The sequence below is a fragment of the Terrapene carolina genome, unplaced genomic scaffold (genome assembly GCF_002925995.2).
Source record: "Terrapene carolina triunguis isolate 2854851 unplaced genomic scaffold, T_m_triunguis-2.0 Scaffold67, whole genome shotgun sequence".
NCBI lineage: Eukaryota > Metazoa > Chordata > Testudines > Emydidae > Terrapene > Terrapene triunguis.
The window spans coordinates 52681676-52699299 of NW_020664418.1; the positions used below are offsets into that span (position 1 = coordinate 52681676).

At 43.3% G+C, this 17624-nt stretch overlaps 1 protein-coding gene across 1 annotated transcript in view; it reads left to right on the top strand.

Annotated features, from left to right (window-relative positions):
• IQGAP1 (IQ motif containing GTPase activating protein 1) overlaps positions 1-17624 on the top strand; it is a 156281-nt gene that overhangs the window by 13741 nt on the left and 124916 nt on the right. The window contains exons 2-5 of the mRNA XM_026648480.1: positions 10861-11017; positions 11438-11515; positions 14092-14168; positions 17431-17498. Of these exons, the coding sequence (XP_026504265.1) occupies positions 10861-11017; positions 11438-11515; positions 14092-14168; positions 17431-17498 (380 nt within the window). The remainder of the gene's footprint in view (positions 1-10860; positions 11018-11437; positions 11516-14091; positions 14169-17430; positions 17499-17624) is intronic.

Genomic DNA, 17624 nt, shown 5'->3' on the forward strand with positions numbered 1-17624 from the left:
CCCCTGCTTTAGCATGTATGGATACAGGGCAGGCAGTTTTCTGTTGAGAATTGCCTCTTCAGATCAGATGTGTGCATCTACTGTGAGTCCCGTGCCAAGTGAAATAAAGACAGTTGGGACTATGGCCTATTATAGAATTTAGCACTGACCGTTCAGATCCGCAGGAGGGTGTGCCTTTACTGCTTTCTACATGGTTCTGGGACCCATCCCATAGGGATGAGGTAGTACTTCCAAAAGAAGTAGATGGTTGTGATACACATAGGTACCAGTGATGTAGAGAAAGATAGAACAGAGGTCCTGCAAGCCAAATTTAGGCTGCAAGATGAGAGATTTAAAGTCCAGGACCTCCATGGTAGCATTCTCTGAAAGTTTTCCAGTTTCACATGCTCTCTGCCAGTTAGGCAGAATTCTAGAGTCTTAATGCATGGATGAGACAATGGTGTTGGGAGTTGGGATTTAGGTTTATTAGGAACTGGGGAACCTTTTGGGAAAGGAGCAACTTATACGGGAAGGATGGGCTCCACCTAAATTGAAATGGAACCAGATTTCTGGCATGTACAATTAAAAAGGTTGTAGAGGAGTCTTTAAACTAAAGGCTGGGGAGAGCCGACAGGTGTGGAGGAGCACATGGTTCAGATAGAGACATCCCTTAAGGGAGGATTTATTAAAGGGGATGCTCTATATCAGGGGTTCTCAAACTGGGGGTCAGGACCCCTCAGGGGGTCACGAGGTTATTATATGAGGGGTTGTGAGCTGTCAGCCTCCATCCCAAACCCCACTTTACCTCCAGCATTTATAATGGTGTTAAATATATAAAAGTGTTTTGAAATGATAATTGGGGGCACACTCAGAGGGTTGCTATGTGAAAGGGTCACCAGTACAAAAGTTTGAGAACCACTGCTCTATATCTTAGTAAAGATGAGAGAGGATAGAAGTTGATAAAGTACAGGTCAGAGCTGAAAAGAAACAGTCAAGTGAAGAAGAGTCCCATTGAATTACATCACATGAAGGCAGACACCTAAATATTGACAGATTTTATAAGTGCTTGTATACATATGCTAGAAGTCTAAATACTAAAATGGATGAACTTGATTGCCTGGTATTAGACAGCTATTGCCAGGACTATACTGTCTGGTGTTCCTCAATTTGCTTGTGGTAGCCTGGCACTGCACTCTGTAGGACCAAAATGAATATGCCCGAGGAATTATTTTGGGGAAGTTCTGTGGCTTATATACCTCTATACAGGAGTTAAGACTAGATGATCACAATGGTCCTTTCTGGCCTTTGAATCTATAAATATCCAATAATGTTTGAAATACTGGATTTTGGAGCTGGTTCTTGGTGCTGGACACTAGATGAGATTGGGGGAAGTCCATTGATATAAATTTAACTAGGATATTGCCCCTAGCATGGGCAGACCTGGTGGAGAAGCAGGGAAAGCCAGTTTTTCAAGGATAGAGAAGAAACTGCTTTCCATCTCGTGGTATTTTGTTGAGTTGAATGTGTGGTTATTCAGAGAGTCTCACTCCTGCATGGCTTGTCATTTTTAGTGTGAATTGAGTTGCTGGTTATTGGTTACTCCTGGATCAGTTTTGGCTTCTAGTTGACAGTTTAATTGTGGTCACTGAAGTTCAGCTTGGGAGATTTTCTCCTGCAAATGAATTTGTGCCAGATTCTCACTAGAGTTTCTGTTGCTGCAGCTGTGTGTTTCAGATGCTGTGCAAAGCCGTGCAGCAGGAGAAAGCTAGAATTAGTTACCTATTGACAGGAAGTCATTTTGAAGCAAAGATTTTCACCATTTTCTCATTTCCTCACCAGGGTGCTGTCTTTGACTCCTTTAGGAGAGGCCTGTCTTTGGTTTCAGCTTTGGTAGTAGGTTCAAGTTTGTTTGGAGCTCTCCGATCCCAAAACACATTTCTTAGCTGTGTGTATGGGAAACCTCATTCTCCTGCCTTTTGTCTTCCCTCCAGATTACTAGAAGAGGAAAAGACAAACTCTTCTCTGTCCCTACTTCCCAACCCCCTCTGTCTCAATTTTACATTCTAAATAAAGGCTTTACAGAGACCATTAGATTCTGGAGAAGTAGGTGAGTTTCAGCAGCTAGAAAGGGAGTCTGGGCTTGTTATTTTTCATAGATTTTAAGACTGGAAGAAACCATTATGATCATCCAACCTGACTTTCTGTATAAAACAGTCGTCAAACTTTCACCAAGTGATTTCTGCATTGAGCCCATAACTTCTGGGAGGAGTGATTTAAATCAAGGTAATTTTAAATAATTTCAAACAGTTAAAATGATTTAAATCATGTTGGGGCTTTGTAAAACTAATTAAAAATTTGTGCTATTGCAACCCTATTAAATTTTAAATTAAATTATAATGCCTGTTTTAGAATGCCATTCATTTGAATTTTACAAAACTGCTATAGACATAAAACAAAATATTGAAAATTAAGGCCGTGATCCTGCACATATTTAAGCAGGTATACAACTTTACTTACATGAATAATCCCCTGGACCTTGACTTCAGTGGGACTACTCATGCTTAAATGGGGTTAACGATACTGGCTTCCTTTGTAAAGCTCTTTGAGATCTATTGATGAAAAGCACTTTGTAAAAACTAGGTATTAAAGTTAAGCATATGTGTAAGTGTTTGTAGCATCAAGGTCTAAAATTGTGTTTTTATGAAAAACATTTCAAAACAATTTCTTCAGTGTTAACATATACACCTCTACCCCGATATAACGTGGCCCGATATAACATGAATTCGGATATAACGTGGTAAAGCAGCGCTCCGGGGGGGGGGCTGCGCACTCCGGCGGATCAAAGCAAGTTCGATATAACATGGTTCCACCTATAATGCAGTAAGATTTTTTGGCTCCTGAGGACAGCGTTATGTCGGGGTAGAGGTGTATATAAACACAGGGCAAAATTGTCAAAGCCTATATTTAGATACCTACGGGTGGGATTTTCAAAAGCTCCTAAAGTGACTTAGGAGCACAAGTCCCATCAGCATCAAATTGGAAATCCCGGTAGAAGTATTTCAGGTTTTTTGACTTGTAGACATTCAGTCTATGGGAAGGTGGTGTTGGTTGCAAATGTAGCCTGGGCTATCTGCAATTTTGTGTTTTGGTGTATGTTCTTATAGTTAGGATGTTAATGAGGCCCTGGACTTGTTTTCTAGCATAGATGAGCCCTTTAAATGTGAAATTTAGCAGGAAAAATCTGCAAAATCTGAAATTCTACTAACAGGAAATTAATTAAAGAAACGAACAAACCATCCACTTCATCAGTTGAAGACTGTAAAATCATTCTCATGGCTCTTCTCTGATCTATTCCAGTTTTCTTGTGTTCCTGCATCTGAGTGACAACTGGAGAGACTATCCCATGGTAGCATGGTGAGAGTCTGGAAGGGCGTCTAGGGATGAATCTGTGAGAGGTCCTAGGAAGTCATTGGGTCACATAGGGTTCACCTCTGTTAGTATGTGCCCTCCCGCTCACTGTGCCTACTAGCACAGTGGTCCCCGTTGGCTCTGAACTCATATTTGAGGAAGCCAGTGTCCTTCATAGTATCCAGGGCCAGATCTCCATCACCTAAGAAACAGTTAGAACCTGCACTGGCATCTCGTTTGACCCAGCCACAACTAATGAAAGGTGAAGAGGAGTACAGCGGGATGAACAATCCACTGAATTAGTATCAAGCAGTGCCACCTGCCATCTCATCTTTCTTCAGATGAGATGATTGACCCGCCCCCATACATCTATGACCTCCTTGGATGTACTAAAGGTTTTTCAAGACTTAATGAAGAGAATGGTGAAGATGCTGGCTGTCACACTGGAGATCATCTGGGACGAGCAACACAAGCTTCTCAACATTCATTGGCTCTAAACCACAGGGAGACTGGCTATGGCCCATAAATTAAGTGCTACTTGAATTTGGCAAGACCATATGACACATACCTATCTTGATATTAGCTGCCTCCAAAAGAGCTGATAGGAGATATAGGTGCTGGCTAAGAGATCTGAGTATTTCTATCAGCACTCTATCCTGGCTGCTCTGGTCCAGGCAGTTCAAGAGAAATCCAAACTACAGGTTCAGCTACAGTCCACTGCGCACAAGAAGGACCCAAAGAAGCTAGGTTTCTCTGATAGAAAAATCTACTCATCAGCAAGACTACAGATGAAAGTAAGCCAGTTACCAGGCTTTACTCTCAAAATATGATGTCGTGATCTGGAACAAGCTCTCTAACTTCCTTGACAAACTCCCAAAAGAATGCCAGGAGGAATGGAAATCCTTCATGTCAGAAGGTCAGCTTATGGTCAGGACAGCACTTCAGGTGGCACTACATGTGGTCTGATATGGCAGTAAGGACCATGACCCTACCATTGCTGTGTGGAGGTCCTCTTTGCTACAGGCATCCGGGATCCTGAAGGAGATCAGGTTACCATTGAGGACCTCTCATTTGAGGGCACTGAGCTATTTAAAACTGGTATGGATGAGGTATTCCATACCCTGAAAGGTTTGTGGACTATCTTGCAATCTTTGGGATTGTATCTTCCAGTCATAAAGAGGAAGCAACAGAAGCAACAGCCTTTCTATAGACAAAAACAATACTATTCTCACCAGAGATCTTTAGAGCCCCTGAGGCAGAGGTGACCATCTGCCACTTCCTCAGCTGCCCCATAGTCTGGACATCAGGCAGGAGTAAAATTTCATGCCATTGTTGGTACCCATCCAGTTTCAAACTGTTGAAACCCCTTCTCACTCTCTGTCTCTCTCTTCAGGGACTCTTGTGATGCGAGTTTGTTGAAGCAAGAAGTAGGTCCCCTCCTACAACTGGGAGCAGTGGAGTAAGGGCCCCTAGAGCAGTGGTTCTCAAACTTTTGTACTGGTTACCCTTTCACATAGCAAGCCTCCTGAGTGCGACCCCCTGCTTATAAATTAAAAACACTTTTTTATATATTTAACACCATTATAAATCGGAGTTTAGGGTGGAGGCTGACAGCTTGTGACCCCCCATATAATAACCTTGCAACTCCCTGAGGGGTCCCGACCCCCAGTTTGAGAACCCCTGCCCTAGAGTTCATAGGCAAAGTCTTTTATTCCTGTTATTTCTTAATCCCAAAGAAAAAAGGGAGTTGGAGACCCATCCTTGATCTTCGACATCTTAGTGCCTTTATCCATCATTACAAATTCCATATGATCCCTAGCTTTTGTAATCTCTTCTTTGGTTCCTATGGCTGGTTAGTGTTGGGATTCCCTCTGAGACCTTTTCCACTTAGCTTATCCGGTACACTGTGTCCAGTTCTGGGATAACACATCATCTAATTCTCTGGGATCCAAAAAACTCAATTTGACTCCAGCTCATCACTTAGGTTAGTTTGTTAGGCATGTAACAGCTCTTTGCCCATTCAGGCCAGGTGCAGACACAGAGGGTTTTGGTACAGGGTGCTACTACGATTCCAATTCGTGCCACATAATGTATATGCATCTTTCCTAGCTATACTTCTTGCATATAAAGACCAGTCGCTTTGCAGATTGCGTAAAGCAAGCTTATAAATTCAGTGTTTTTTCTGCCTACTTTGTTTACTATAAACATACCCACAAGAGTTAATTTAGTTAGTTTCTGGCTCCCTTATTTACTAAACATGTTCACAATAGTTAGTTATTTCAGCAATTACATGTTTGGGCTTGTCTTGTCTTAACTTGGACCTGCCCATGTCAGCTAAGCCAGCCCTATGTTCCACACCCTTTTATTTTCTCCTATGTTTGCATTTGTTTCATTTGCATCATCTTTCTTTCTGTGCTTGCTTTTTCAAATTTATTATCCAGCAGCACATTCCCATGATCACAATAGTTGTTGTTATTTGAACTACCATGAAGACTAAACTTCAAGTACCCACCAGGTGGTGCAAGCTCATCTCTACTGGTATGACCTACCGAGGTGTTTCCATAGCCTGTACAGCACTGTCCCCAATTTGTTGTTGCTCAGCTATCAGTTGGGTAATAGGCATGAGTTGCTGTATGTTTCTCTTTTCTAAATCAATTGTGTTAATGGACAAGGGAGATATGGGTACAAAGAGACTAGTCACTAATTATTCCCATTCATTGTTGTCCATCACTTCCTCTGTAATGTTCTCCTCAATCCATACACTTGGCTATCGTGCATGGGTCCCAATCTGAGTCAGAGAGATGAGCTTTAGACAAAACCCATCCAGGTTCCCCTAATCTGGCATTGTACCAACTGAAAAGTGGTGGCATCCCAGTGCACACATGGTGTCACTGAGCTGTACCACCTCTTTCACTCGGTCCTTGGTGATTAATCTGCCCTAACTTCCTTCTGAGGTAACTGCATTCATAGAACCATCTAACTGTGCCTGGTTCTTTAACAACATGTGGTGTTTATCTCAACACCATCCCTTGTTGCCAAATTAACTCTAGGATACTGTTGTCTATATGTTAGATTCTCAAAATATCCATACTGGTAACACATACTAATTCTGTAGGACATGCTGTCCATCTGGGAATAGCAATCATGATTGGCAAAGTCCCATTATTAATTTCATGTGGTGCCCAAAGCCTGCGACATTCTAGCCAAAGAAATTGCACATTTTTTTTTCAATAGTACATTTCCTTTTCCACTAGTGTGATCCAGATCTGTTTAACAATCTGTGTGCTGTTTAACAATCTTGACCTTTCCCCCCACTTTCTGTCTTGTGTTAAATGCATAACAAGTTAAATACCATATATGCTGTAAATAATTTCTTGAGAAATGTTAAGTATCAGAGGGGTAGCCGTGTTAGTCTGGATCTGTAAAAAGCAACAGAGTCCTGTGGCACCTTTGAGAAATGTTATTACTCAATGACTCACAGTATTTACAGATATATTAATTCATTTAAAAGTTTATGCAATGGAGTGCATATTTCTAATAGTCCTCATGTCCTGCTGCAGTGTTAGGCTACTGAACCCACCTCCTTTTCTGATCGTTTTTCCAAAACCATTGGCTAAAAAGTTAATTCTAAGATTTGACCCTTCAGTGTCTGCAGAACTACATAGTGAAACTCCAACTCCTGCTTCACCCAATGTAGTTGCCAAAGTATCTCTTTTCTTTCTAGTATTTTTAAGCAATTGATGTATGCCTCCGACAGGACTCTGCCATAATCTGATCTGGGATTTAATATTATTGGTAAACCATTTCTTATATAGGACTAAGCAGGTCCCAGGGAATCTGTATTTAATAAAATCCAAAATAAATGGGAGGTATATCCACCCTACATCATCTACCACTGTTTCATGAGTGGAGAGTATAAAAATACCATTTTCTGGCCATGGAGTGGTCATGGGACATAGAGGAAGAGCGTAATTTTCAGGGGGGTTTATGGTAGAGGTACTGTGTTGTGTGTTGTTTGTTCTTTGCCACCAAAAACAGGTGGACTTTATTGACATATACACCCACCAACCATCCTGGAGCTACTGAAGTACAATTGTTTTGCCTTAGAAAAAACCCTGACTTATTTATATACTAATATTTATTTATACAGTATATTTATATACTAATATTTTCCTGGGATGTATTATATACCCATAAACTTTCAAACCATACAGCCCCTTCTCTAGTTGTCCACTTTGGCCCACAGATACTACCTGAACACACCCCATGTAGTTCTCAGTTGCCCCAGATACTACCCCAGTGTCCGAACAAGACAAATTTCCCAGAAAGGCTGATCAATCCCATTTACTTACCGGATGGTAAGTAATAGATCATTTTTCTGTCCATTCTTATTGTACAGCTGGGGTCTGACATAATTCTGTGGTGGTTTGGGACCAGGGGATCACTGACTGGAGTGTCTCTGAACCTTGGGACTATCTCCACGCCCTCCACATCAAGGGACACAATGTTGTAAGCCTCCACCATTTCATGGTTGCAGACCTGCAAGACAAAAAGGGAAGAAACCATGTCTTGCTTCTTTCTTTACCTACCTTTGTATGCTTTGATCTGATTGTCATGGACCTAACTCTGTCCTCATCGTCCAACTCCAATAAGCACGCTGAGGGGCCAGGTTGATCTAATTCAGTTTTAATGGTTCTGTTCATTCTTTCCACTTGCCCCGCTGCTTCGGGATGATAAGCAATGTGAAATGTCTGATTGATGTCCAGCGGTGTGCATATCCCTTAACCACTGATCCAACAAATCCTCTAGCACTGTCTGACTCCATTATCTTAGGAACCACTGACCCCCTTCCCCCAAGCCAACTGATCAAATTATACACGAATTGTTTTGCTCTTGTCAATGCAGTCATATTTTTTAGTTGGGAATGCCTCCACCCAGTGTGAGAATGAGTCTTATACTGCCTAGCCCGCTCCTGGACAACGCAAGCTCATATAAAGTCCATCATTTTATGAATAGAAAATGATGCGCACAAATCCTATTATCTCAAATAGAGTTTCCCAAACACTTCAACCTAAGCATACTGGTTTAGATAAAACAACAAAACAAATTTATTAACCACAGAAAGATTTTAAGTAATTACAAGTAATGAGGCATAAAGTCAGAATTGGTTACAAGAAAATAAAAGGTAAAATGCAATTAATGTCCAACTTAACAAGCTAAATGAATGCAAAGCAAAGATCTTTCTCACAAGCTTCAGCAGTCTTACTGGCTGGATTTCTTTCGGCCAGGACCCCTCCCCCAGTTCAGTGTTACTTTCCTTGTCTTTAAGTTATCTGAGCTCAATACAGTACAGTAGCTCATGTTTAAGGCTGTGATTCTTTCAGGGAGGTTGCAGAAGTCACGGATTCCATGACTTTCAGCGACCTCCGTGACTTCTGCAGCAGCTGGTGCGGCTGATTTCAGGGCTACCCGAGCAACTGGCCCCAGGGCCAGCTGCTTGGGTGCCCCACGTCCAGCCACACCAGCTGCTGCTGGAGCAATCTGGGGCCAGCTACTCCGGCGGTTCCCAGGGCCAGCCGCACCGGCCACTGCTCAGGAGGCCCGGGGCCAGCTGGCTCTGGGGGCCACCCGACCAGTGACCGGTGCAGCTGGTCACTGCACCCGAACAGTAGTCCTGGTGGCGGCCCTGGGAAGCTCCCGAGCTGTGGTCCCGGGGGCCACCCCAGAGCCAGCTGCACCGGCCACTGCTTGGGCAGCCCCGGGCAGCTGGCTCCAGGGACTGCACAAGCAGTGGCTGGTGCGGCTGGTCCCGGGGGTGGCCCCAGGAGCAGTCCTGGGGATGGCCCCAGGAGCATTTGGGCAATGGTCCCAGGGGCTGCCCCACGGCCAGCTGCAGCAGCCACTACTTGGGCGGCCCCGGGCAGCAGGCTCCAGGGACTGCTGGAACAGCGGCCGGTGTGACTGGCAGCAGTCCTGGGGATGCCCTGGGGACCACCTGAGCAGCAGTGGTCCCGGGGTGCCCAGAAGCCGTTGGGAGAGCGGTCCCCGGGAGCAGTGGCCGGGGTGCAGTCAACCCCCAGCACTGGAGTTGGCCCCCCCTCTAGCAGGGCCTGCCCCAGCAATGGTGCCCCAGAAGTAGAGATTTAGTGAGGGGTATTTTTGGTAAAAGCCATGGACAGGTCACGGGCAATAAATAAAAATTCACAGCTTGTGACCTGTCCATGGCTTTTACCAAAAATACCCATGACTAAATCTTAGCCTTACTCATGTTGAAATACCAGATCTGATTTTAAGATTTGGATCTTGATCTTCTACACCCTAAATAAAATCACTTCTCTGTTTCACCATGACCTTACCAAGGTAGGTGTGTCCCTCAGGAACTCTGAATTCTAGAAGTACTAAGTTAACAGTGACACGTGCTCCAGAGAAAGGCAATAGATCTTTTAGAAGATGAACCATGGTTGTGGAAATCCCTTCCACAAATATTAAATGACCAAAGGTCTTACCTCCTTCAGTGCAAACTATAAATCCTATCTGAATACATTAGATTTCCCATGACAACTTCCCTAAAGAGGTAAAACCAGACTTATTTTCTCAGTGGGGACATTAGTTGTTCAGATTATTTACTTTCTGTAATCTTTGTTGTCTTCAGGTACTACAGTAACAGACATTAAATTAGATAGGAAGAAATAAGAGATAAAGGAAGAGCTGATTGAAAGCTGTGATACTGGATGGGGACACAGAACTCTTTAGTAATGAAAATGAGATCATACTTACAGTAGCGGCTAGTATTCTGTATCTTCACTTACTTTAAATTAAAGTCTGAAATATGTAAGAGAATGGGAGAAAATACAGGAAAGAGGCAAACATGACCACAGAATCTGAGGTCTCAGCTGTGAGACTGCACTAAAAGAACTTGAATCAGTGGGATGGAGCAACTAATAACTGGTGAGGGATTAGGTGATATTGAATATAGAGGAGCTCAACAAAGGGAGACCTAGCAGATGAGTCTGTGCTCAGGAGGATGATTCAAACTAGAGGTAATTTAGTTTGGCTAATATATTTAGGCAAATGTAAAGTACACGGTGACCAGGAGAAAAGAAATTAATGGGTAAGAGGATGTTTATAAGAGTGATTGTTTAAAAAAATATTTTTGTGAAACTTTCGAAGACTTTTGGGTTCAGTATTTCTGCTCACTTTTTCATGTGAAGTAACTTCAGTGTGGGTAGCCTAAAAGCTGAAAGGGAAGCACTTCAAACCTGAGGCCAAACAGCAGCATCTTGTGGTACACACTGTCTTATAACACTGCACATCAGTGCCTAATACATAAATCATACAATGGGAAAAGATATGACAGCAGCAACACTGAACTTGCTCAAAAAATGAGCAGCTAATGTACCCCAAGAGGAGAGTAAATGGAATACATCATAAAAGCTCTCAAATGACCCACTCCTGTCCTTTTTACATTTTCAGATGGATGGAGGCCTGCCTTAATGAGGATCTACCTCCCACAACAGAGCTGGAGGAGGGGCTAAGGAATGGAGTCTATCTAGCCAAACTTGGAAACTTTTTCTCCCCCAAGGTGGTGTCTCTGAAGAAAATCTATGACCGGGAACAAACCAGATATAAGGTGAGACCTCTCCATTCTGGGAACTAGGATGGCTAGAGAGGTCTGAGATAGGAGGGAGACTTCAGGTCATATGGTTGTAGAGGAACTGTCAGTGAATGAGTGAGTAATAGATTGTGGCAAATTTAGACTGAAAAAATGTAAGTTAACTCTTCCTGAACTATAGAATATCAGATGAAGGAAGATCTCTAGTTTAGTCTGAGTTTGTGTGCATGTGAGAGTCTGAGAAAGCTGGCCTTTTGTAAGCCTTAAATATAACTGGCTGTAGAAAGCTTTCATCATAGTACCTAAGACCTCAGATCCCTGGAAGAGTTTAGCTGTTGTAAGTAGCACTTATCAGATGCATGCCTTAGCAAAGTTCCCTGGTACTCACAGTGGCTGTGATGATTCATGTGCTTTTTTTCCCTCCCCTCTTTATTTCAGGCAACTGGTCTCCATTTCCGTCATACTGATAATGTTATTCAGTGGTTGAATGCCATGGCTGAAATTGGCCTCCCCAAGGTAATTTCTGCACTACAACGCCAGGTTTTGAAAGTTGTGGGATGAATTTGCAAACACACAGGATTCAATAAACTCTGCCTAGCTAAACCTTAGTTTCCTAGACTTGGTTCTGCTTTGAAATTCTGAAGTTTGTTAAAATATTCCATTCCCATCCCTGTTTGTATGATTGGGAGGCAGTGAATTCCTGCTTTAGTACCATATGCTTAACACTCATTATTTTGGGTGAGATCTGCAGTACAAAATTTTTATTTTCCATTCTGTTGAGCAGCATGCCTGAGCTACAGTTTGGTCATGGCAATTTTTAGGAATCATCATAGGAAAATCATGGATAAAAGGAGCAACAATTTTTGGAAGTGGTGGATTTTCCATCTCTTGTGGAGCAGTGGTGGATTCTCTGTCTCTTGAAGTCTTCAAATCAAGCCTTTTGGAAAGATGCTTTAGTTAAACACAAATTATTGGCCTAAGTACAGGGGTAACTGGGTGAAATTCCATGACCTGTGTTATACAAGAGGTCCAACTAAATGATCACCATGGTCCCTTCTGGCCCTAAAATCTATAAATCTTTGGGAACATTGTACTGAAAGTCAAACCATGAGCATTGATTTATACCCAACACAACTTTTCCTCACACTTTTATTACGTGTAACAGGAACAGTCCATGTGTTTAATCACACAAGGGTCACTATTATATACCTTAACCTGCTGTCTGCATTTTAAAAAAAATACTCACTTGAAACTGTTGTTTTTAGGATTTCGTCAACATTTGCCACCCAACTCTCTCCTGACTTATCAGCTGTGCTATGCATGAACTCCTAGTGATCTAGAGGAGCAGCAGGAAGTGTAGGAATGGGCTCTGGGAGAGAGATGGTGCTCTGGAGGATGTTGGGTGAGAAGAGAGAGAATGTGGGGGACAGCTGGAGAGAATGGGACTTGGGTCAGGCATGAGGGCTTGAGTAAGGCTGCGAGGAAATGGAGGGAATATAGCAGCAATATGTAAGGGGACTGGGGGGAAGACTTCACTGGTAGAGAGGGGGGCTTGTTGGAAGGCTACGTCAGAGCAGGGGACCTGAGATAGAGCCCATTGTCTCTGCAACAAGGCAGTGACACATCAAATACTCCCCATTTCACAGCTGCCTAGAGCACCAACGAACTGAGGCAGCAGAATTGAGGGAGTGCAAGTGTGAAGCCTTTGTGCAGAGACACTTGTCATTTTGCGAGGGTACACAGCAGTAAGGAGAACACACAGGCACATGTCCTTCCAAGAAAAGTAAGTGCTTTGTTAAAGATAACCCGGAAATAGTCAGCACTTCTGATTGTGAAAAAGATTTGTGGGTCATGACAAATAATCAGCTGAATATGAGCTCCCAGGGTAATGCTGTGGCGAAAAGAGCTAATGTGATGTTGGGATGCATTAACAGGGGAATCTCAAATAGGAGTAGAGAGGTTTTTTTTACCTCTGTATTTGGCACTGGTATGACCACTTCTGGAATACTGTGTCCACTTCTGGTGCCCACAATTCAAGAAGAATGTTGATACATTGGAGAGTGTTTAGAGAAGACCCACAAGAATGATTTAAAGGATTAGAAAACATGCCTTATAATGATAGACTCAGGATGCTCAGTCTATTTAGCTTAATAAAATAAATAGAAGGCTGAGGAGTGATTTGATTTACAGTCTATAAGTATCTACAGGGAGAACAAGTATTTAATAATGGGCTCTTATCTAGCAGAGAAAGGTCTGACATTCAATGGCTGGAAGTTGAAGCTAGATAAATGCAGACTGCATATAAGGCATATATATATATATATTTTTTAACAGCAAGAGTAATTAACCATTGGAACAATTTGCCAAGGGTCATGATGGTTTCTCCATTACTGACAATTTTTAAATCAAGATTGGATATGCTCACAGGAGGTCAGACTGTCATAATGGTCCCTTCTGGCCTTAGAATCTATGTAGTGACGCCTTCCACGTTAACCCTTTAAGGGGCCTGACTTTCAAAAGAGCTCTGGATCCAAGAATGTGATAATAGGAGCTGCTGGGGATGAACAATTAAAAATATGGCCTCCAACATTTGTTGGAAAATATGGCCCCAGGTGCCTTGCAGCACAACACTGTCTTTACCATTCTCCTAGGCCACTCACACATAGTCCCCTTCTGCCCACCCAGTCCAAACAAAATCCTCTTCCCCAACCCCTCATGTAAATATCCCTGCTCATCTCTTGGCTCCCTCAGCATCTCCAACCCAGTTCCCCAGGTACACCACACAGTATCTCTGTGGGGAGCCAATGCGGGGTGGTCACGTAAAAGGGGCATGGGGCTGAGCAGGGATGTGGATGTGAGAGTACATGTAAGGAAAGTGGGGAACAGGTTTGTTGGTAGATGCATGGGAGAAATGTGGGGCTTCAGCTAGGAGGGGCCTCAGTGGGGTACAAAGTGGAGGGGAGACATGTTGTGCTCCATGAACTACCTATCTCATGACTGGGCTGGAGGAGTTTTAGGATTGTCAGAATCCTTCCTACTAGGATGGCTAGAGTAGCGTATTATTCTGATGGTTAACTTTGTTTTATATTCAGATTTTCTACCCAGAAACTACTGACATCTATGATCGGAAGAACATGCCACGCTGCATCTATTGTATCCATGCACTCAGGTAATGTGTGTTAGGTAGGAGGCTGAACTGTGAGTGAATGAAGGCTACCTAGAAATCTGAAGTCTGTGGGAATGCAAATGCATTCTGATTCAGAGTTGGTGGGGGTGAATGTACTGTGGGCTTAAAGGAAGATCTGCAGCTTTCAGGAGTGGCACCTATGAAATGATGAATGAATTTATGTTTCCAGTGATAAGTGCTATGCATGTTTAAGAGTCAGTGATATCACCAGCCATTGGAGGCAGCATATACATCTTGAGATTCCCAAGCCTAAGAGATGGGGTGCGTACAGCTGTGAATCTCCTTCCTTGGGGATTGTGTGTGTATATGTGCATATTTGTGAATCACGGTATCATGAAGCAAGAAGTGTAATCAGAGCCTTTTGAAGGTGTGTGCAGTATAGAGTGCCCTACCCCAGAGAAGCATATATAGTAGGTTCCACTTAATAGTGACCCAGATATAAACAACTTACAGTTAATAGCAACATTTTGCTGGGAACCAATCCCACCCCATTGACTTTAATATTAATGGGATCCGGATAGTGGCAACAGCATGTTGCTTATTCACGACGTCTTTTGGAAGAAAGGTTCTACCTGCAGGCAGGTTTGTGGGGCTGCGGCCCCAGAAGGAAGCACTGGAATGTGCTGAGCACCCCTGTTGCAGCCATGGAAGCCTGCCTGCACACTGAGACTGCACAGGAGGTAGGTGGCTGGGAGGGAAGAGGAGGCTGTCATCAAAGCAATAGTGGAGGTTGGGGAGGGGGCAGCAGGCTGGAAAACCTGCATGTGCACAGGCTCTGCACAGGAGGTAAGAGGCGGGTGGGGAGGAGAGGTGGGGGAAGGCTGTGGGCAGAGCAGTAGCTGGGGTGAGAGGGGCACCCCAGTGGTACCTCTCCCTGTGCTGCTCTGGGCTACACCCTGCTGGGAGACTCCACATAGGGAAAGAATTGCTGTGATGTGTGGAGAATGCAGGGAAAGGTACCATGCAGCTCTGTGGGCCCTCAGAGCCCCCAGTCCCCTTGGAAAGCCCTGGCATCCAGGCTGCAGCCCCCCTCCCTGCTGCTGTCGTGCCTGCAGGCAGGTTTGCAAGGCTGCAGCCAGGGAAGTGAAGTTCTGGCACTTCCTTCTTTGACTGCTGTCTCACAAACCTACCTTCCACTTATTAGCAGCTGCTGGATAATAGCAACTTTTTGCTGGCTACCAAGGGGTTGCTCAATAAGTGGAATCTACAGTATTTGTGTGACCATAAAAGAGAATCGAGATAGTATCACATTATGTATCGTCCTGCCACCAGATCAGGAATGGACACTAATGACAACTGGTCACGAGGATCAAATCCCAAACATATAGTGTGAAGTGCTGTCTTGGGTTTGCTTTAAAGGGTCTACTCTTCCCACTCCTACCCTCGCTTTGGCCACACTTGTATAGCTTGTCATGCTAATAAAATATCACTGAATTGAAAATTAATCTTAGGAAGGGTATGAACGTACTGTGGGTGTTCAGAAGCATGAGTATGCACATGCCCCATTCTGTCTCATATGATGCATGTTTACTTCTATAATGGTTCTAGATTTTCACTGTTGTGTGCACTGTCTGAATCTATATCTAGTCCTGCAGTGTGAGAGGCAGAAGGGGAAGTGACAACACTGTCATTTTCACCTGCTAATAAACTATGAATTTCAGTTTGTGTCTGGAGAGAATAGATGCAGGCTTGTTTGTTCAGCTGAGCAGCAGGTAGAGAGTAAAGTGAGGCCAACCTTCTGTGTGCAGCATGTTTATTTTTAGGATAAATCAGGGAGGCTTTTGGGGGCTTTGTGAAAAGCCATGTAAAGCTTTAAAATGCTTTCAGAGGTCAGAGGGATAATCTCTCACCTCTTGAGGTAACTAGAAAGATCCATTTGGCTGTGCTAGGTACTTCTGTCTTTGCCTCATTAGAGTGTGTTGAAGTGGATAGTTTTGCTCCCGCTTCATGCTCCAGAGAGATAGAACATTGCATTGCAATGACTTAGTCCTTCCTGATAAACCAGTTTGGATGCAGGTTTCCAATCTGATTGTAGAAGAATATTTAGTGGGCTTCACATGAAGAACACTCCTTAAGACATTTCTGTATAAAGAGCACTGAGCCATATCAGTTTGGGTCTCCATCTTATGCTCAGTCAGTTTCAGTCCTCAAGAAGGAGCTTGTTCTTTTGCTTTCTGATCCTTTGGCAGGGTGAAATCTGAGGAGGAAACATCAAGATAGATTGCAAATAGCTGAACATCAACAGAAGTTTCAGGCTGGTGTAGAATCAGATTGTTTGTAGAAGTGAACCTGCTTTCAACCCAGTTCCCAACATTTAGTATAACTTGCAGTCAGGAACACTTGGCACTGTGTGATGGCCAATTATGGAACTGTGTAGTGTATGCTCCTTTGACCAGTATGAAAGGGATTTGGGTCATTGTTAGTGGTGAAGCGCCTCCTTACTGGCAGCTTCACGATAGCTGCTGCAGTTATTCTTTGAGTAGTTGGGCTCAGCTGGCAGATGTTCACATCTCCTTGTCAGTCTGGTCCTCTTTGTCAGTGATGTGTAAATCAGAATCCAGATATTCAGAATGAGTCAGGTTTTTGCTGAAATATAAATAATGGGCAACATATAGGTCTCCAAGAGTAAGGACTTGTCTACACGGGGACACTCAGGAAAGTTAATCTGAATTAACTAAAAGTGTGAATTTAAAGTGGATAAACTAAATTGCATTAAACCCTGGTGTTGACACTTATATTCAGAATTAGAGTGGCCTTAATTCAATTTATCTTACTTCACTTTGCAATCCCAACCCTATAGGCACCAGCACACCTTGCAGTTACCTAGTGCAGTAAAGAATATACAAACGTTCCTTACCACCCTAGGTAGCTGCATGGTGTGTTTGTGCCTGTAGGGTTGGGCTGGCTCTGTGCTGTTAACCAACAGAATAAAGCAAATCTTTGGTAGGAAGTTACCCAGATGTGCAACCAGATGTCTGCTGATCAGAAGGGAACTTTTAAATATGGATCTTTCTTTCTGGAGAGGGGTATATTGTTTTTTCACGGTGACATTCCTTCATACACAAATGCTTCACTGGGAGAATCAATCACCATCACAATTGAAAAGGCAGGTTTTAACCATCTAGAAGTCTTTCCACTTAGCTGAATGTTTCCCAGTATCTCTCTCTCCCTTAATTTACTTGTGAGTGGGGTAAAGACCACAAGGAGTAATTAGTGCTAATTATTCCTGTATTATGTTTCCTAGTCTGTACCTGTTTAAACTGGGACTGGCCCCTCAGATTCAAGATTTATATGGGAAGGTGGACTTCACAGGTATGGAGATTTCTTGTTCTCTGAGATTTGAATGATTATGAATTTGCATACCCTGTTTACTTACTCCAGTAGATGCTGTACATAATGGACAGAGGGAGATTAATGCCCAAAGGCAGCCAGGGCTGT